Source organism: Leuciscus leuciscus, assembly GCF_965113295.1.
Source record: "Leuciscus leuciscus genome assembly, chromosome: 15".
NCBI lineage: Eukaryota > Metazoa > Chordata > Actinopteri > Cypriniformes > Leuciscidae > Leuciscus > Leuciscus leuciscus.
Window position 1 is genome coordinate 11474060 of NC_138739.1, and position 21113 is coordinate 11495172.

General features: G+C 34.7%; 2 protein-coding genes and 3 long non-coding RNA genes across 8 annotated transcripts in view; 2 read left to right on the forward strand and 3 right to left on the reverse strand.

The window, feature by feature from the left end:
- Window positions 1–21113, forward strand: part of LOC309476216 (SLAM family member 9-like) — a 69914-nt gene that overhangs the window by 31637 nt on the left and 17164 nt on the right. The window lies entirely within an intron of this gene.
- The window catches only part of LOC309476364, a 71053-nt gene that overhangs the window by 29257 nt on the left and 20683 nt on the right, over window positions 1–21113 (reverse strand). The window lies entirely within an intron of this gene.
- LOC309476081 (uncharacterized protein) lies at window positions 4003–20240 on the reverse strand. 2 transcript variants are annotated; one of them, XM_082139241.1, is made up of 7 exons: window positions 19875–20240; window positions 17906–18208; window positions 15352–15691; window positions 14804–15114; window positions 10679–10804; window positions 5899–5946; window positions 4003–5709 (listed from the first exon to the last, which is right to left on the reverse strand). In XM_082139241.1, exons 1-6 carry the CDS (start codon window positions 19918–19920, stop codon window positions 5900–5902), a joined length of 1173 nt encoding a protein of 390 aa, XP_081995367.1. In that variant the 5' UTR covers window positions 19921–20240; the 3' UTR covers window positions 4003–5709; window position 5899. The 2 variants fall into 2 exon arrangements, with proteins under 2 accessions (XP_081995367.1, XP_081995366.1); XM_082139240.1 differs by having other exon boundaries at window positions 4417–5709; window positions 14804–15118; window positions 15356–15691; window positions 19875–20239.
- LOC309476476 lies at window positions 5953–10608 on the forward strand. Its single transcript, XR_014198188.1, has 2 exons — window positions 5953–6397; window positions 8184–10608. It is a non-coding gene; the product is annotated as an uncharacterized lncRNA (long non-coding RNA).
- On the reverse strand, window positions 10813–12525 carry LOC309476384. 2 transcript variants are annotated; one of them, XR_014198089.1, is made up of 4 exons: window positions 12189–12525; window positions 11813–11907; window positions 11338–11717; window positions 10813–11147 (listed from the first exon to the last, which is right to left on the reverse strand). It is a non-coding gene; the product is annotated as an uncharacterized lncRNA (long non-coding RNA). The 2 variants fall into 2 exon arrangements; XR_014198090.1 differs by having other exon boundaries at window positions 11338–11907.

The window sequence follows — 21113 nt, forward strand, 5'->3', positions numbered from 1 at the left end:
CAGCAACCCCGCAATTACAAATGTAAAAATATGTGTCTCACCAATAAATCCCTGTAGAGTTGAACAACTGAAAACTGATTACCAACCGAACTGCTTTACATCTGTAAATCATGTATAGTGTTAGGAATATACATTTAAAGACCCAAGGACCAGATATGATGAATGAAGACCCAGAGTCAGAAGTGCAGTCAATAGAAGAACATTTAGCTGAAGTTTCATCAGGCAGAAGTCATCAAGACTTTAGGCCACCCTCTGTACATTCATTTTTCACAGCAATTATACCCTTCACCAAGGTTAGATCACCCATATCACCCATAAGGTTTATGTGTGGACTCAAGTGAGCCCATATAATGAACATCTAAATCAGCCCCTCTTAGAGCCCACTATTGACCCATCATGTGCCTCTATGGGCTAAAATACATGGGACCCATGTGGGACAAATTTCTATGAGCCCCATTTGGGTTGTCTGTGCAGGACTGCATACCCCACATGGACATGTTGGCTGGGTTGCAACTGATTACATTTACAATTTACATTTATGCATTTGGCAGACGCTTTTATCCAAAGCGACTTACATAGCATTTCAAGGTACACATTTACATTCTTTTCAGTTCTTGCTTTCCCTGAGAATCGAACCCTTGACCTTGGGGTTGCAAGCGCCAACGCTTTACTGTTTGAGCTACAGATTCGTCATAGTTCGTCATTTAATTCCAACAATTCAGCTCTGCTGAAACACAATCTTTCAATAAGTTCTCTGTCTCTATCCAGAAGATTGATATTGCAGTCTCTCATCACTCTTTACTGTGTATTAGATGTGCCATTGTATCAACAAGTCAAGACTTTTCACTTTCCACCTTTGACTTCGACGTGACGTGATCTATGGATAAAAGTGCAAAGTATTATTCTAGACAGCACTAGACAGCTAATATTCTAATTCACTATCACACAAAGCTAACTGAGACATCAACTGTTCACATGCACAATAGTATTAACTGTTATTTGATTAGTTATAGGGTTATAAATATATCTTCCTTGATCTGACTGATGTGTAGCTAATTGATACTATTCATTTATTTGTACTTTTTGTACAAAATTTAGCAGTAGGCCTACAGAATGACACAGAATTACATTTACGCCTTAATTATTATTATTTTTTTAATTTTTTTATTTGTTTAGTAATTTGCACAATTCAACTGAAAACAGTCCATGGTAATCACACATGATCTCTGACTCAATAAAAATAGGAAATATTGGTTCAGAATCAATTCTTGGAGTTTAGGAATCTAACCTGGAATCAAGTTGATAAAATGAATATAAGATGACGATGATATGGTTGATTTTACTTGTTGCTAAAAATATTATAATTGCTGTCAACTGTTTTTTTTACTTCCATTCAAATATTAAGTGAGCTATATTATACTCACCAGTCAGTGTAATGCATATCAACAGTGAGGAAATCAAAACTAGTGATGCTGTGAAAGACCCATGCGGTGCGGGGTGTGATAAAGCCTCATGTGGAGAACAATCCAATGTCCAGCCCTGATTTACTTCTGTCAAACTTTTACTGAATCTTTCAGTGAATTGTTAGTTCACAGAGCAAATTAAAATTCTGTCATCATTTACTCACCCTCACATTGTTTCAAACCTGTATGAGTTTCTTTCTCCTGCCGAACACAAAAGAAGATATTCTGTAGAATGTTAATAGACCCCATTGACTTCCATAGTAATTTGTTTTCCTACTATAGAAGTCCAAGTATATACAGTCAACTGTTCGGTTACTGACATTCTTCAAAATATCTTCTTTTGTGTCCAACAGAAGAAAGAAACTCATACAGGTTTGAGAATACCCACTAACCCAAACTTGCTGTCTTTGCGCTTGACCACTTGCATGACGTATTTCCTCTATTTGGCCCCAAAGTTGGTGTGAAGACTGCAAGTGTGTGTTGAGCTTTTGATTTCCTCGATCAGACAAAATTGCTAGTGTTTACAGAGCTTTGTTTTGATTTTCAATAATTTGCATTATAAAATAAACTTCTAAATATCTGGCCAGTATTCCCTATGTAACAGAAGACACAATTTTAATATTGTGGTGCTTCTAATTATGTGATAAAAACAGTTGTAAATGTTGTACAATATACACACACCCTAATCATCTTTGCACCAATAAAGAGACACGTCAACAATTTATGTTACTACAAAATTACAAGTAATATCTAATTAATTTAACTTACAGTGGAATGTTTTCCTTGACATCTCGTGATTTCGTGGCATGTGATTTCCCGAATCTAATGCATGATGGGATTAGGGCTGAACGATATGGACAAAATTTCATATCTCGATTTTCATGCCAGATATCTCGATATCGATACAATACGATATGACCACGGGTTCGGTGAAAACCAAGCATTTCTCAGAAAAATAAAAAGATCATAATACAAAAAAATGTGGAAAGTATAGTTTATTTTAGGTTTCAAACATATAAATTCACATAAGTACTAAAAAAACAATACATTTAGAGTTTGTAAAATACACACTGATGTCTATGGAAGAGGTAATAATAATCATTTCCATTATAATTCGACACGTTTTATTCATATCAGATACACATTGTGTAAGTAACTTCAATGTTTACTCTATTCTATTCCCAGTTCACCAGCCACTTACTTTTAAGTATTTCGGGAGAAGTGGATGAATTCACGTGTTGTAAACATAGAGGTTGTAAATCCAACAGATCCGATTCTCTGAACTGCGTCTGCGGCACAAACTAACACGGCGGCGCCCATCGCACATACAGCTCAACTAACGCGATCGTAAAGGTGTTTAAACAACAATATACTTCCACTTGCATGTATTTGACAATCGGAATATCAGATATTTCATGCCATAGCTAACACATTTGTGAATATTCTGAATAAAAAAGGAAAAATGACATAAAAGCAGATCATCATTCATTCAGCGCTGTTGCTGCTGCGGTGTGTCACGTGACAAGCAATGACGCGTCACCATGGAAACGCCGCCCCCCCTCTCACAATATAGTTCCCACGTCCCTGGTAGTGTGCGCGCGCTGGCTTTAGCGGTGCATTCAAGGGCACTCGTAAAACTGATGTTTGTTGTGATTGCCAGAGTTGTATGCAGGGCGAGCGCGGAGAGGGGAAATCTATATCGTCTATATCGTTGCTTTTTTCGATAGTAATATCTTGAAAGTTCATATCTAGATATAGATACGCTAACGATATATCGTTCAGCCCTATATGGGATACACTTAGTATTCAACTTGTGTGTGTGTGTTTAGTGTGCGTTCAGGGCACTACGCTTAGGCATTTTTTAGACATGGGACAGTCTTGCACACTTACTTTCTGATGCGTACACATAAGACCACAAGAGTGTGTATTTGGAAAGGCCCACTTCCCCCCCAATCCCGTTACATCCTGCAGACATTACTAATCCTCCTGCTATTACACAGGAGGAGGGAAGAGGTCGGGGAAATAAACACAAGTTTCAAAGCAGTTGTAAAATGTTCTTTGCATTCAGAATAGGTCCAGATAAATTTCAGCTGATAATTCACTGAATGGCCAATTTTACATGTATTTTCAAAACACAAAATACTGTGTTTGTGTTTAATACAATTTTCCTAACAGTATTTTATATTTTATTTGTATCTGTTTAAACAGACTATTTTGTATTTTTTATTTAAATACATTCTGATGTGTTTGTGCCCATCTCTGCCAGCATCTCTGGCTGAAGTCAGGGGAAAATCACAGAAATAATATAAAAGCTATTATTCAGATTAGTATAATTAGCTTAATACTATTAAGCTAATATTACATTTTACAGAGATTTAATTTTGCAGAGATTTTACAGCAATTTTACAGAGATTACATAAATAAGGCATGTGTTTGCTGCAGCTTGTCATTTTGTGCACTTTGAGAGGGCTGTTTGGATAAAGTTTGGAGAACTTCATATTTGACTCATTTTGTGGATAAAAAAAAAAAAAAAACTGCATTTATAGCATTTAGCCAAGGCAAGTTTATTTATATTGCACATTTCACATACTATGGCAAGTGCTTTACATAGAAAATAATCAAAAAATAAAAACAAGGGAAATTAAAACGGTGATCAGTTAAAACAGTTAAACACTGTTACACCCTATACAGTATTTTACTCAGAACAATGGGTTAGTCATAAAGAATTAAATAATATAATGTTCAAACATACAAAGAGTGCAATATTTCATAATTTTTCAGTCATAATGAGTCTACATTTTCAGAAGTTTTTAGTACTGGAAGTATTTTTCCTATAATTTTCCATATCTCAGTTTTAAGCCGTGAACCATCCATGAACTGAATCACACTAATACAAACTTTGATTCGAAGCAAAAAAACTTTATGCAGATTAGAAAAAAAGACAAAGATGTACTTCTTTTTTAGGAATTGAGAACAACGTTTGCCATGATTCTGATTTCCCCCCTTTTTCTTCAGGATTATGGGTAGAGTAGTTCTTTTCCTGGAATTTGGGTATTTAATATATTTTTGTGCATTAAATACACAGTGCATGTCTGCAACAGAAGCATGATCTCATAACTTCTAAGATCACAGGTGATCACTCTTGAAAGGTTTATCTGAACCGCTGAGCTTTATGACATCAGGGCCCGGTTTCACAGACAGGGTTTAGATTAAACCAGGATTAGGCCTTAGTTCAATTAGGATATTTAAGTATCTTTTATAAAAAAAAAAAAAAAAAACACATTACTGATGTGCATCTTTAGACAAAACAATGGCACTGTGTTAGTGCAAGTTAAAACAGCTCAAACATGCATTTCAGTCTGGGACTAAACCAGGATAATAGTGCTGCAATACTAGTTTGAAAATATTCCAGTACAAAGATCTATGTAATAGTGCAACAATTTTACAGAGATTACCGAAATAAGGCATGCCTTTGTTGCATCTTGTCATGTTGTGGACTTTGAAAGGGCTGATTGGATTAAGTTTGGAGACCATAATGAAAGTGAAAGTTCAGAATAGTTCTTGCTGGGATTGTTCAGCCAGTCACCGCATTCATTAATCTGCATCAGTGAACTGAACTGAATATCAGAAAACATTTGTTGTATACATTTAGCAATATGGCTCAATACAACAAGTGGCCAACACTATATGTGATTTGAATACTAATAACAGAAAGACAAAAGGTACATTTTTAAACATTTAAGTCGCCATGAAATCAAAATGGTCATTTATAATTTCTTTGGAATATTGCAGTGATTTATCCATGTACATATTTTCTTTAATTCATGCACCCTCGTAATTTTAATCAAAATAACCACAAAAGGCACTTATTATAATAACTCTTTGAATAAAGCTGGATGCTAAATGTACTTAGGTTTATAAGCTGTGGATATCACCAAAGTTTGTTTTACTAATACTTAAGGGTTGAAAAAGCCCTGCGTAACTTTCTTCACACACACAATCATGACACTTAGATCATAATATTACAAACCACACAGTGAATATGATCTATGCTAGTAACAGCTGATTTTACCATTTCCACAGGTAAAGGTACATTCGGAAATGTCTGCAAAGTATTTCAATATGTTACAGTTCAACAGATGTAATATGCATTTTTGTTTAGCTATTTAATTCAAATGGAAATACCGTGGTGGCTATATGTCAATCCTGAGGGATCATTGTAGATCATGTGACCTTCATATTTCACCTGTAAGAAAATAATCAATCACAGAATGTAAAGAGAAATAAATGAACACTGTGATTTAAAATTTCAGATCTGTCATCTATCAGTGAATAGGATTATTTCAAATGTTTAAAGATGCTTTCGTCATCAGAGTGAAATCAGAGAAATGTGTAATCAAGAGTTTTCCACAATGAAACGCTACAGTAATCTTACCTCATTCATTTGGTAACATCTCCTTAAACTCTCCTCCTCTTTCCATGGCTGATTTGAAACATAAATCACACAAAGAATTAAATGCTAATTTAACAAAATAGAGATGTTTCCTCTTGCTATAGTCTCTAGTCTCTTGCCATTTCTAGATGTAATAAAATATCTTTTGTTAAAACTAGTAAATGTCTTTCTTCTATATTGCAGGATCTTATTTTCCACAGCAACATACACATATATTCTCAAATAGGTTCATATCTGAATGAAGGTCAGTGTTTCTTAGGGTGTTTTCACACCTATAGATCGTTTGTTTTGTTCCGAAACATGGACTTCGTTTGTTACAAATGTTGCATTTTCTTCTTGGTTCGGTTCGCTTTCACAAGGCAACATTTCAAAGTGTGCCGAAATGTGGTACAACTGTCTTTTATAGTTGTACAACTTTATTTGTAACTGTGTCGAGACACACAAACACTAGGCCTATATAAATGTAGCCGTCATTCCTGCTGTTAACCCTCTGAGCTTCTTCGTCCGAAAACGGGCGAAAACTTGAACGTTTTGAATTGTTTAATTTTTTTGGTTCATCGGATTGGGGTGAAACTTGGTGACTTTTGTTTTTTTTACCTATATGAACACACAAAAAAATCAAGGAGATGATTCTGATATGTTAAAGGGTCGTAAAAAAAAAAGTCACACTTAGCTTCCTCCCGCCCGAAAACGGGCGACATAGGAAATGAATGGGAAATACGAAAAAATAGCAAAACTCAGAGAAACTTTTGGTGGTACAAGCTACAGATCAGCCACTGTGCTGAAAAAAAGTGTACAGCAATGAAGGGGTGACACTCTAAAACGTCAAGAGTGCAAATAAGACACCCTCCCCCCCCCCCCCCCCACACACACCCACACACACAAACACACACACACACACAGAGAAATGAACTGGTAAGACTGAAACAGCAAATTTTGCCCCAAACTATATAAAAATTATATAATCATAATAACTCCAAAACTATAGCAAGGAGAATCAAAAGTTAGGTATCGTTTGAAAGAACTCTTTTTAAATTTTTTGAAAATATAAATTACATTACATTTAGACATTGTCCTGCCAAGAAATGGCGGATAAAAGACAATATATATATATAATTTTTATTATGATTTTGCATATCTTTCTTATTTGTCAAGGAATAACTCCGGAAGGAAATAAGGTAGGAGGAAAATTCTTTTTTAGTGAAGTCCCCCTACATGTTAGCTTCATTTGGATAAAAAAATTATAATTTTTGGATAAAGGAATCAAAAGTTACAGCATTTGGAAAAGAGATAGCCTTTTTGTACAGTCTTTGACACCCCCTCATGGGCAATTTTTTCTCCATGAAGAATATCTTGTCATAAAAGCAATAGATTATGTTAATTTTGGGCTCATTTTATTTGTAATAATATGCTGTAAAAAATGAAGTGCCATTTTCAATTATCTGAGAATGTTTCATGAGCTGTATGATGTTTTTGACACATTGCAGTACATTATTTTATAGATTATGAAAAAAAAGAAATTCTATTTATCAGCAAATAACTCAGCAATACTTAAGAGTTTTTCAAAGTGGATACATTCACTGTAAAGCTCAGACTCTAAGCTTTCAAATGACATCAACTTTGTGTTACTCAAGGCAAGATTTTAGAAAAATATGGTAATGAATATTTTCGCAGCTAGGTGGCGCCCTCTGGCGGTACACTTGGTTTTAGAGGGATTACTCAGCACTCGTTAGGAGCTAATAAATGTAATTAGATGCATTAAAAAGCCGAGATCCTAAGCTTTAAAATGATATATAATTTGTGTTGTTCCATTCAGTGGTTGCTTAGTAATCAATGTTTTTCTTTCCGAATGGGAATAAATCAAATAAATAAATAAAAAAGCTATAGGCCGCCTATAGGCGGTTATAGGACATGACATAAATTAATACATTTTGAAGCCACTAGATGGCGCTCTTCTCACTTGAATTTTTTTTTTTTTTAGGCCTGCACTCTATTTTGATGTGAAATGCTGCATTTATTGAAAAATAAAATAAAATAAATAAAATAAAAATATAAATATTAATTCTAATGGAAAAAATAGCTCATAAAAATTATATAATTAATGCAAAGTATCATAAAAAATTCTAAAAATTCTAAATAATAATCAGAAAACATTATAGAACAAAAAAATATTTGATTGGTTATCCTAGGAAAAAGTTAAGTACAATTTTAAGGCTTCGCCCGTTTTCGGGCGGGAGGAAGCTAAGTGTGACCCAATTATGAAGAAGCCCAGATGATACATTTGTATTAATAGTGCAGCAGATTCAAATGCGCTCTCTCTGGATCTGCAGCGCTGTCTAGAGATGAACTGTGTAAAGACTCACGCAAACACTATGAATGTTATAATGCAGTTAGAGGAGGAATCAAGGCTTCTTCAGGACAGCATTCTAGCACTGAGAAGCTCAATTACACAACATTTAAAGATGAACAGGAGCTCTTTTAGTTTTCAGCTGTGATAGCTGATGTGCTCACTCACAGAATCGGACACTTCTGCTACTTATATGGCACAATTCCTGTTATGAATTATAGTACCATTTGGTTCGTTGGTCGGATTACTTTCACACCTCAAGCGAACCGCCCCAGAGTCTCGGAGTGATTGTTTTGGTGTGGATCCGAGCGCGATTGCCGTGTTCACACATGCCTAAACGAACCGAACCAAGAGAGAAACACATCATGGTCCTGAAACAAACGATCAGGCGTGAAAACACCCGTAGAAAATAGTAGGCCTATTTGTAAAGCTTCTCTGTAAAGTGTAGTCAGGAAAATTAGAAAGTCAGTCAGAAAAAACATTAAATATTTTTTTTTTATATATATATATATTTGTATTAATAGGGTTAATATTGTAATGATTTCTGAATGGACAACAGGAATGAATCACAAACATCTCACAGTGTTTGTTCATTCTCACCGGAAGTTCGAATGCCTTGCTGAAAGCAAACACAGAGTTCTGTTCACAAAAAGCTGTTCACATGGTCGCTCTAGTTGCTAATGTGTGCCACAAACAAAACTCAGATTTGATGTGCAGGACTACCTTTGAAAACTCTGAGAAATGCAGTCATTATTTTATACTCATAAGCACTGACTGTATTAACCTGTATTTAACCAGATTAAAAACCTTTTCCTTTTACTGTTCTTAAATTGTGCAGTGTGCAGATGTTTATGTTGCATGATCATGCAGATGTTTCATGCTGCATTTATAATTATACTATTAATATTTGTTTAATAATATTTATAATTAGTTAAACATCTAAGTTTCCTTTAAGTTAGCTTTGTGTAATATATGGCTTACTGTTCAGACTGATACAGGGTTTGTTCTTTAGTCTAAAGCTAAAAGCACAAGATCAGTGCTGGATTCAGTATTTCTGTATTAATGCTGTTTCTTTTGTAATGCTGTTTAATATTGAATATCTGTAATACCATTATAATGATGAAGGCACGTCATATACAAACAGACACAAACATGCTGCAGAGATTAAACACTATAATATCTGCAATAACTGTGTCTGAGTTTGAGTTTTACACACACAGATAGAGTTCACAGTGGGTCAGTATCTGCCATTCATCTGTTATTGTCAAGGTGGGGGAAGTCGTTTTTGAAATATGATGTTGGCCAATGTTGATATTTGAAATCAACCAAACAAACACACCCCTTCTTCATTTTTCCAAACACGAGAAGCATTTTTGATTCCGATTTTGATTCAATATTGACTACTTTGGATACATGTTTATTTTAAATTTTATTTAAAAAAAATAATCTCACCTAACGCTGTAAACATAGAGGGCCCAATCTGCTGGTATTATTAAAGGTTAAAAATAACAAATGAAATTAAATATAATGCAGTTTTTGTTATAATAACAATTATTTAATGACATAAGTAAAAATATAATAAATATGTAATCTGGTGCTCAGCAAAATCTCCTCTCTAGCTATTTTTTCTATTCAATTAACATGCTATGGTCATTAAATGGCTTTCCTGAGGTAAATGTAACGTTATGTGACATTATTGTTCTCCTGTTATTATATATTGACCTCTTTCAGTGGTTGAAAAACACTAATTGGTCGATATTATGTATACTTTCGGTAAGTTGTACTGCATCTTTAAATAAAAAAGTAACAGATGATCGGTTCACGTGCAGTTGAACTGAGGCGCTCAGCGATCTGTCACGTCACATTTACAAGCGCCAAATGTATTTTTGTCTGAATTTCGTAATAAAATTGACGGAATCTAAGAGCTGATAATTAGTTTAATATTAAAAGTACCTCTTTGCTCCGCAATTTTTCTGTGCGTGAGAAAATGGATGTGTGGCGTGAGAGCGTGTGAAAAGTGCAGTAACACAATAGTAATTACAAACAAGAGTTGGTTGTTGGTTGCCAACAGCACAGCAGCTCCAGACACACAATGACACTCAATCCCAGTGTTACTCACATGTGGAGCGTATCAAACTCTTTTGCAGACATAACCCTTCATTTTCCAGTGATTTCTTCTGAACTTTTCGCTTTTGTATTGTGTCTCCTCTCTATTTCTAGAGTCTTTCTTCAAATCTCCCTCTTGATCGTTCTCTCTCCTCACTGTCATACACTCCTAATGCTGATTGGCTAAATGTTTGTTATTGTGTCGGACCGATTAACATCCAAACAGCATATTTCAAAAACGACTTACCCCACCTTTAAAGGGAACCAGACTTTTATGTTTTCATATTATATGAACTGTGTGATACTTACCCTTGCTGGCAAGTATAATGCTTCTGCGGCGATAGTAAATCACACCAGCAGCTGCAGCTACAGTTACAACCACCAGCAGAACACCAAGAACAGTAATAGGAACAATCCATTTTACATCATCTGAACCTGTAATGATATAGAATGTCATTAGTGTGATGTGTCTTATATATCAAACATTATAAACATCAGTGAAGATCTGATACTGTAATGATAAAGACAGTCATTAGTGTGAATGTGTCTGATCTATAACACACACTATAAACATCAGCACTATATAACCTGAGTGTAGATCTGATACTGTAATGATAAAGACAGTCATTAGTGTGAGTGTGTCTGATCTATAACACACACTATAAACATCAGCACTATATAACCTGAGTGTAGATCTGATACTGTAATGATAAAGACAGTCATTAGTGTGAGTGTGTCTGATCTATAACACACACTATAAACATCAGCACTATATAACCTGAGTGTAGATCTGATACTGTAATGATAAAGACAGTCATTAGTGTGAGTGTGTCTGATCTATAACACACACTATAAACACCAGCACTATATAACCTGAGTGTAGATCTGATACTGTAATGATAAAGACAGTCATTAGTGTGAGTGTGTCTGATCTATAACACACACTATAAACACCAGCACTATATAACCTGAGTGTAGATCTGATACTGTAATGATAAAGACAGACATTAGTGTGAGTGTGTCTGATCTATAACACACACTATAAACATCAGCACTGTATAACCTGAGTGTAGATCTGATACTGTAATGATAAAGACAGTCATTAGTGTGAGTGTGTCTGATCTATAACACACACTATAAACATCAGCACTATATAACCTGAGTGTAGATCTGATACTGTAATGATAAAGACAGTCATTAGTGTGAGTGTGTCTGATCTATAACACACACTATAAACATCAGCACTATATAACCTGAGTGTAGATCTGATACTGTAATGATAAAGACAGTCATTAGTGTGAGTGTGTCTGATCTATAACACACACTATAAACATCAGCACTATATAACCTGAGTGAAGATATGATACTGTAATGATAAAGACAGACATTAGTGTGAGTGTGTCTGATCTATAACACACACTATAAACATCAGCACTGTATAACCTGAGTGTAGATCTGATACTGTAATGATAAAGACAGTCATTAGTGTGAGTGTGTCTGATCTATAACACACACTATAAACATCAGCACTATATAACCTGAGTGAAGATATGATACTGTAATGATAAAGACAGACATTAGTGTGAGTGTGTCTGATCTATAACACACACTATAAACATCAGCACTATATAACCTGAGTGTAGATCTGATACTGTAATGATACAGACATTAGTGTGAGTGTGTCTGATCTATAACACACACTATAAACATCAGCACTATATAACCTGAGTGAAGATCTGATACTGTAATGATAAAGACAGACATTAGTGTGAGTGTGTCTGATCTATAACACACACTATAAACATCAGCACTATATAACCTGAGTGTAGATCTGATACTGTAATGATAAAGACAGACATTAGTGTGAGTGTGTCTGATCTATAACACACACTATAAACATCAGCACTATATAACCTGAGTGAAGATCTGATACTGTAATGATAAAGACAGACATTAGTGTGAGTGTGTCTGATCTATAACACACACTATAAACATCAGCACTATATAACCTGAGTGTAGATCTGATACTGTAATGATACAGACATTAGTGTGAGTGTGTCTGATCTATAACACACACTATAAACATCAGCACTATATAACCTGAGTGTAGATCTGATACTGTAATGATAAAGACAGACATTAGTGTGAGTGTGTCTGATCTATAACACACTATAAACATCAGCACTATATAACCTGAGTGTAGATCTGATACTGTAATGATAAAGACAGACATTAGTGTGAGTGTGTCTGATCTATAACACACACTATAAACATCAGCACTATATAACCTGAGTGTAGATCTGATACTGTAATGATAAAGACAGTCATTAGTGTGAGTGTGTCTGATCTATAACACACACTATAAACATCAGCACTATATAACCTGAGTGTAGATCTGATACTGTAATGATAAAGACAGACATTAGTGTGAGTGTGTCTGATCTATAACACACACTATAAACATCAGCACTATATAACCTGAGTGTAGATCTGATACTGTAATGATAAAGACAGATACTAGTGTGAGTGTGTCTGATCTATAACACACATTATAAACATCAGCACTATATAACCTGAGTGAAGATCTGATACTGTAATGATAAAGACAGATACTAGTGTGAGTGTGTCTGATCTATAACACACACTATAAACATCAGCACTATATAACCTGAGTGTAGATCTGATACTGTAATGATAAAGACAGACATTAGTGTGAGTGTGTCTGATCTATAACACACACTATAAACATCAGCACTATATAACCTGAGTGAAGATCTGATACTGTAATGATAAAGACAGATACTAGTGTGAGTGTGTCTGATCTATAACACACATTATAAACATCAGCACTATATAACCTGAGTGAAGATCTGATACTGTAATGATAAAGACAGATACTAGTGTGAGTGTGTCTGATCTATAACACACACTATAAACATCAGCACTATATAACCTGAGTGTAGATCTGATACTGTAATGATAAAGACAGATACTAGTGTGAGTGTGTCTGATCTATAACACACACTATAAACATCAGCACTATATAACCTGAGTGTAGATCTGATACTGTAATGATAAAGACAGATACTAGTGTGAGTGTGTCTGATCTATAACACACACTATAAACATCAGCACTATATAACCTGAGTGAAGATCTGATACTGTAATGATAAAGACAGACATTAGTGTGAGTGTGTCTGATCTATAACACACACTATAAACATCAGCACTATATAACCTGAGTGTAGATCTGATACTGTAATGATAAAGACAGACATTAGTGTGAGTGTGTCTGATCTATAACACACACTATAAACATCAGCACTATATAACCTGAGTGTAGATCTGATACTGTAATGATAAAGACAGACATTAGTGTGAGTGTGTCTGATCTATAACACACACTATAAACATCAGCACTATATAACCTGAGTGTAGATCTGATACTGTAATGATAAAGACATACATTAGTGTGAGTGTGTCTGATCTATAACACACACTATAAACATCAGCACTATATAACCTGAGTGTAGATCTGATACTGTAATGATAAAGACAGACATTAGTGTGAGTGTGTCTGATCTATAACACACACTATAAACATCAGCACTATATAACCTGAGTGAGGATGGTTTACAAGGAATAAACGCTTCATTAATAAATCATTAACAAACATTATATAATACTTAATGGATCGTTAGTTAAAATATATTCAAATAGCTATGAGATAACATGCTTGTTAATGTTTAAATAAACGTATTAAAGATTGCATGATGATTAACATCATTATTATTAATCATTAAATATGAATATTTATCTTCCACAAACGCATCACTTCGCTTCAGAAGGCCTTTATTAACCCCCCGGAGCTACTTGTGTTTTTGGTTTAGCCTTTTCTCTCTCCCAAAGTGAATTAGTTTGGTCTCCTTATGGAGTTGCTGCTTAAATGAACAACTCCTTATATTTTAATACCCAAGTGTGTTTGTGAAGAGGTGTGACTCTGGGAGACTCTGTTTAGTCTAGAAGTTAGAGGAGCTCTATTATCTAAATCCCTCTTTCCTTGTGCGGATCCCTGAGGTGATTCGAAACAAATACCAGTAAAATCCATTTGTATACTCATCTTTTTAGATTCCTGTTTCTACAATAAACCATAATTAGTGAAATGGATTTTACCAATAATTTAAATAAATCTAAATTATTTAAATATGTTGTTTTAGTAGTCAGTAATAATATAATTTGGTTCCTTTAAAAATATATTGAAATATCATTTTGCAGTGTTTTGTTAAACTCCTTAAAATCTATTTAAGATTGTACCTTTAGTGGTTAAAATTGGTTTAATTTTAGTAAACATCATATTACAATACAAAAAAGGTTCACAAAGTGCTGATGTAAATAGATTATATATATTTTAATTAAAACACTTGATATACTCACCACTGACACAAATAACAAATTTCCTGAATATGACGTGTCTGACGCTGGTGATTTCAAGGTCATAGAGTCCAGAGTCTGTGGTTCTGATGTGCATGATGATCAGAGATCCAGTTTGAGGATCCAGCTTCAGTCTGTCTCCGAATCTCTCATCAAGAACATCATCAGATGTGGAGGAGTTTCCAGCCGTTTTATTGATTTCTGCTAAGAGTTCATGTTCAAATCTCCATCGTACCAGATCATCTCGGTCTAATTCAGTAACACCAGATTCTAGAATGACAGTATCTCCCTTCTTCACTAACAGTCTGTTCAGTCTGTCTGTCTCAGGATAAAACATACAAGAATAAAATTCATGAGAACATTCACAGAGAACCATAATAATACATTCTATACACATATTTTATTTTGTTAACTTTGGTTACCAATGAATACTAAAGTAACAGTTTCAGATACAGATTTTTGTCTTGGTGTTTTTGTGTAAACAGAGTATGTAAATTATTTACAGTGCTGATTTGAATACAACCATTATTACATTTAAATACTGAAGCGACTCACCGGTAATAGTCACTCTGAATGACTTGTGTATGGTGTATGATCTCCTCTTGACATAAACTTCATAAAGTCCAGAGGTTTTGGATCTGATGTCACTGATACTGAGATTTCCAGTCTGATAATTCAGGTGCAGTCTGTGTCTGAATCTCCCATCAGGAACATCATCATATGTAGAGAAGATGTGTTCATCTTTTTTCATTTTAGCAATATCATATTTCCCTCTAAACCTCCAGAGTATCTCATCATCTTCCAGTATTTCAGTATCAGCGTGTAGAACAACAGAATCTCCCTCCGTCACTGACACAACCGTCACTCCATCAAACCTAGGATCATACACAGCTGAAGAACAAACCAGAAGAGTTTCTGTCAGTTATCACTTTTATAACTGTCAGTATAAGATATTTACAGATGATCACTGAGTCTTGTGCAATAAACATCATGTGACTTTCTGCAGTCTAAATTTAACGTAACCAGTCATTTTGTTTAGATTTTTTTGAACTAGTCCAAAGCAGATGGAGAAAGCTTATCACACACATACTACATGCTTATAAATGTTCATCAAGGTACTTAACTCATCAAACAGTATTTAATAATAATAATAAAAAGTTTAAATATATATATATTAAAAAAAAATACATAATACAAAAACATTACAAAAAAATCTTTTCTAAACATTTTTAAAAGCTACAATTTCCATTATCCCCTATGCTGGCAAAGCCCAGACCTTTTTTTCAATACTTAGTTTCTAGTAGCTTAAGTCTTAAATACACTTGCAGGTCAAACCTTACAAAATGAAGTCAAACTCAACTGAACTAGTCTGAGAAACAGACCCTCACTAGTGCTCAGAAGCTTCACTGAACAGGACACTATAACAGCTTCATCTCATCAGTGAAGAGAGACTGTGAGACGCTGTTAAATGAATCTGAGTTTGAGGTGTTCTGGAAACAGTGACATCATGTCCTAACCAGACAGTCTGTGATAAGATGCCATTCAGGCCAGTAACACTTATGGGATTTACTGCAGAAAATACAGTAGTCAACATTTGAACTGGATCAAAAAAAGTTCATCAAAGCTGTCCTTAGACAAGAACGGGTATACTTCAAAATTCATGTATAACTTTGATGAAAGGTTTTGATCTTTGATGGATTTTTTAATTAATCATAACTAACAGTTTTTTTCTTGCAGGAATAACATTCACATGCTTTTGAATCCTTAATGTTTCCAAACTTATAAATGTTATAAACTCGTGACTGAGTGTGTGTGAGTGTGTATTAGTGAATCATCTCTGGATAAAAGGGGAAATGAAACTAGACAAATATCTACATTTATAAACTCGTGATTAAAGAACAAAGTGAAGTAAACAAGAAAACAGAGTTTGCTTCTACCTAGTAACAGAAGGGTTTGCATATGAAGAACCAATCAAATTGTAGGGAAATTATGTAATGTATCATGTCACCATTGCTAAGCTCCTATTCTATAAAAACGGTTTTATATCTTTTTGCTGGTGGAATTCTCTCTGAAATTGGTCTGAGATCCTCCGGCCGTGATTAAAGCATATTTAACGGCATTGTCTGGAGTCTGTTTAGTTAATGCTGCGCAGCAAGCAAATATAATCACTGTATTCTGTTACTAACCTGACGCAGATTTGCGGTAACAATGGATGCAACGTAATCTACTAGAATCAATCATTTCAGAGTAAGTCAGAATAAATCCAAATGTAACAATTCATTAATAGACAGGTAAATGTATCATGATAATTACAGAATCAATTTAAAGATAATCAATACAAAATATCAAATACTCTGAAGTAAAGAGTAAAAATGCATTCCTGACATTAGAAAAAATACATTATGCTGAGCGTCCGAGGACATTCAGCATTACAGGCTGATCTGATCTTTTGTTTGCACAATAAACTGCATCTGAGACGTCATACAATTTACATTTACATTTACATTTAGTCATTTAGCAGACGCCTTTGTCCAAAGCGACTTACAAATTAGGACAAAATTCAGCGAGTCATCATAAAGAGGCAAAAGCAACAACAACGCAAGAAGTGCTCAAAATACGAAGTTCAGGTATTATTCAGAGTAGCATAAGCCTGATAAGTGATGTTTCAAAGGGAAAGGAAACTTTTTTTTTCTTTTTTTTTTTCTATAAGGTTAAGTGCTCACGGAAGAGATTGGTTTTCAGCTGTCTTTTGAATGTTGTCAGGGATTCTGCATTCCGGATGAGGGTGAATTTGGACTTCTGTAACTATTGACTGATTATTCAGAAATCTGCTAGATCAGATTCAACTCTATTGTCATTGTACAGAGTGCAGCACAGAGGCAGTTGTATTGAATTTTAAAGGGTCTTTTTGTCAGTTTTCTTGTCAGATAATGACAAGTATTTTATTCATAAATAAAACAGAATTAATAAATGATTTGTATAAACAACAGTTTCCCAGTAACATTTTAAATCTGTAATAAAACATTGTGGATAATTTTAATTGTTTATAATGTGTTAATTTATGTAAATAGCAATTGTTAAATTAAAAAACTGTGAGACACTCACCACTGACATTGAATATCTTCACTGAGGACCCTCTGGTAGTGCTGATCTCTAGTTTATATTCTCCAGAGTCTGTGGTTTTGATGTTTGTGATCGTGAGATCTCCAGTCTGTTTGTCCAGCTTCAGTCTGTCTCTGAATACCCCATCAGTCCTGGCGTCATCACCACTGATTTTAGCAATGCGTTTATCATTTAAACTCCATTCTATCACATCATGTCTCTGTATTTCAGTAACACCAGTGTGTAAAGTGACAGACTTTCCCTCAATGACTGACACTGTCTCTACTTCTGCATCACCAAACACACCTGGAGAACAAACAGAAACAGTCAGTCGGAAATAAAACATACAAAACACTCAGAAATCATGAATCTTGTCGACTGATCAGCGGTACTAATAAATCTCACATGATTTGCAGCAGTCTGCATTAAATCTGAGTCTACACTGTTCTGCGCGCGCACACACACACACACACACACACACACACACACACACACACACACACAAATATATATATATATATATATATATATATATATATATTACGCAAAATAAATACAAAAGTAATATAAAATATTTAGTATGTGGTAACAAACAACAACGGATAAATATTTGCATTTAAGGAACCCAAACTTATAACTCACTCTTATTAACAATTACCTAGATATGAGTCAACAATTATTAGGCTATATTCGAGTTTCGTCTCAAACAAACAATATAATTTAATTCAAATTATTCAATGCATTAGATTAATTGGAACTCGAACCATGTTGCGACATACAGACCCTTTCCAAAAAATTTGAATATCATGGAAAAGTTTATTTATTTCCATAATTCCATTCAAAACGTTAAACTTCCATAGATTATAGATTCAGGGCCCACAACTTAAACGATTTCAAGTATTTAGTTGTTTATTTGTACATAATTTGGGCTTCCAGCTCATAAAACCCACGAAAACAGGATTTAAAAAAATTTGAATATTACATGAAATCACACAGTAATTACACAGTAATACCATGGTCATTTAACCAGGTTTTGGTTCTTTTGGCAGTGTGGGCAGGAGCAAATCCTGCTGGAAAATGAAGTCAGCATCTCCATAAAGCTTGTCTGCTGAAGGAAGCATGAAGTGCTCTGGAAATGTCCTGGTAGACGGCTGCGTTGAGTGGACAGCACAGTGGACCAACACCAGCCGATGACATGGCTCCCCAAACCAACACAGACTGTGGAAACTTCACACTGGACTTCAAGCATCTTGGATTGTGTGCCTCTCCATTCTTCCTCCAGACTCTGGGACCTTGGTTTCCAAATGAGATGCAAAATTTGCTCTCATCAGAAAAGAGGACTTTGGTCCACTGTGCTTTATTAAATCCAGAGTCAACGCAGCCGTCTACCAGGACATTTCCAGAGCACTTCATGCTTCCTTCATTTTCCAGCAGGATTTGCACCTGTCCACACTGCCAAAATAACCAAAACCTGGTTCAATGACCATGGTATTACTGTGTAATTACTGTGTGATTTCATGTAATATTCAATTTTTTTTGAAATCCTGTTTTCGTGGGTTTTATGAGCTGGAAGCCCAAATTATGTACAAATAAACAACAAAATACTTGAAATCGTTTAAGTTGTGGGCCCTGAATCTATAATCTATGAAAGTTTAACGTTTTGAATGGAATTACGGAAATAAATAAACTTTTCCATGATATTCTAATTTTTTGGAAAGGGTCTGTATGCGTTGAAAACAACAAGGCCTGTGTGAACACTGCCAGTGTCTACCATGAATATTAGGCTAGGCTACTCGACTAAAATATCACGTAGTCATTATTGTGCACTATACAAGTCCTACAGCTAGTGATCACAGTTGAAATTCAAAGAATAAGAACATATTTTAAAGAAAATGCTAATTCCCAGTGTGTAGAAAACGAAAACGAAAGTGCTGCAGTTTTGTTAAAAACAACAACAACCACAGTCACTTACCGATCGCACATAATAAGAAAAGAACATGTGTAAGTGCGCTCTTCATGTTGATGTAGAGATGAGTGTTGGATAGTAGATGATCTGTAGAGTTATTAAAGTCCTCTGTTCTCTCAGTGTTTCTGAGCCGCGCCCTGAACCAGAGATATTATTACACGAGACGACTAACAGAAAAAAAGAAAGAAAAAAAACACGTCGAGATGTTTACGCCGATTTATTGGTGTAGTATATCTTGCTTATTTCTATTATGCTGAAAGAGACTGATGCTATATATTGCTTATGGATTTAAACCAATAAAAAGCGAAGTCCCGTTTTAAAAAATGGCTGAATCTTCCTTGTGTCTGTATCAGATATATAGGCTAGTCTACAGCGCCACCTACCAACCAGAGCCATATAGGGCCTATAGAGAGATGGAGACGTCTCCAAAATGGATTTACATAATTATACATCTTAAAGACACTTATTTTAAATGTCTATTTACATCTGACAGGGAAATCTTCTATAAGTATTGCAGATGAGCACATCACAACATGGAATAGACATCTGAGTGATGAATGTGTGCTATTATGTCGGATATTTCACTGCTGTCAACACTGTTTACATTAGACAAATGTGTTGTAAGTAAAGTTAATAAACAAATCTATAAAGTAACTAAACATAAGTTATATATTTTATTTGTCAATTTGTACTGTTGATAAATTGAGAAACATTTATGTTGGATAAAAAGTGAGTTAACACATCAGCAACAACCTCAACATGTAAATTTAGTATTGAGCTCATAAATTACAGAGGTATCTTGTCTGGATGTTACAGGGACAGATGAACACGTGTGTGTTTATCCGATGGAGAGTGGCTGAAGAAGGCTTTGAGTGAGTAGGCTATACTACAGAAATGAATAACAACATATTGTTGTAGTTTATTTTAATTTATTCTTGATTTCTGTGTATTTGCTGCAGATCTTTTGTGGTACCAGGACCTGGACCTGCAAGGGCAGGACCTGCAAAGGAAGATGATGGTGGCATTTGTGGGGGGAAAAAAAGGGTATTTTAGGGATCTTACTAAAATATAAAATATTACTAAAATATATATTTTGTTACTTCTAATACAATAAAATGACATAGTGATGTTAAAATGACTGCTTTTGTATTATGTTTGTGTATTTTTGTAGGATCTTAAATCTCTGCAGACTGATGTGAGCATTGAGGATGAGGAGCCCAGAGCTGAATCCTGGAGATGGTTCCA

Coding starts and splice junctions, on each gene's coding strand:
- LOC309476081 (XM_082139241.1), bottom strand. CDS start 19,920: ATGAAGAGCGCACTTACACATGTTCTTTTCTTATTATGTGCGATCG. Junction 15,115..15,351: donor AGAGTGACTATTACCGGTGA/GTCGCTTCAGTA, acceptor TGAGACAGACAG/ACTGAACAGACTGTTAGTGA. Junction 5,947..10,678: donor CATTATACTTGCCAGCAAGG/GTAAGTATCACA, acceptor GTTTCAAATCAG/CCATGGAAAGAGGAGGAGAG.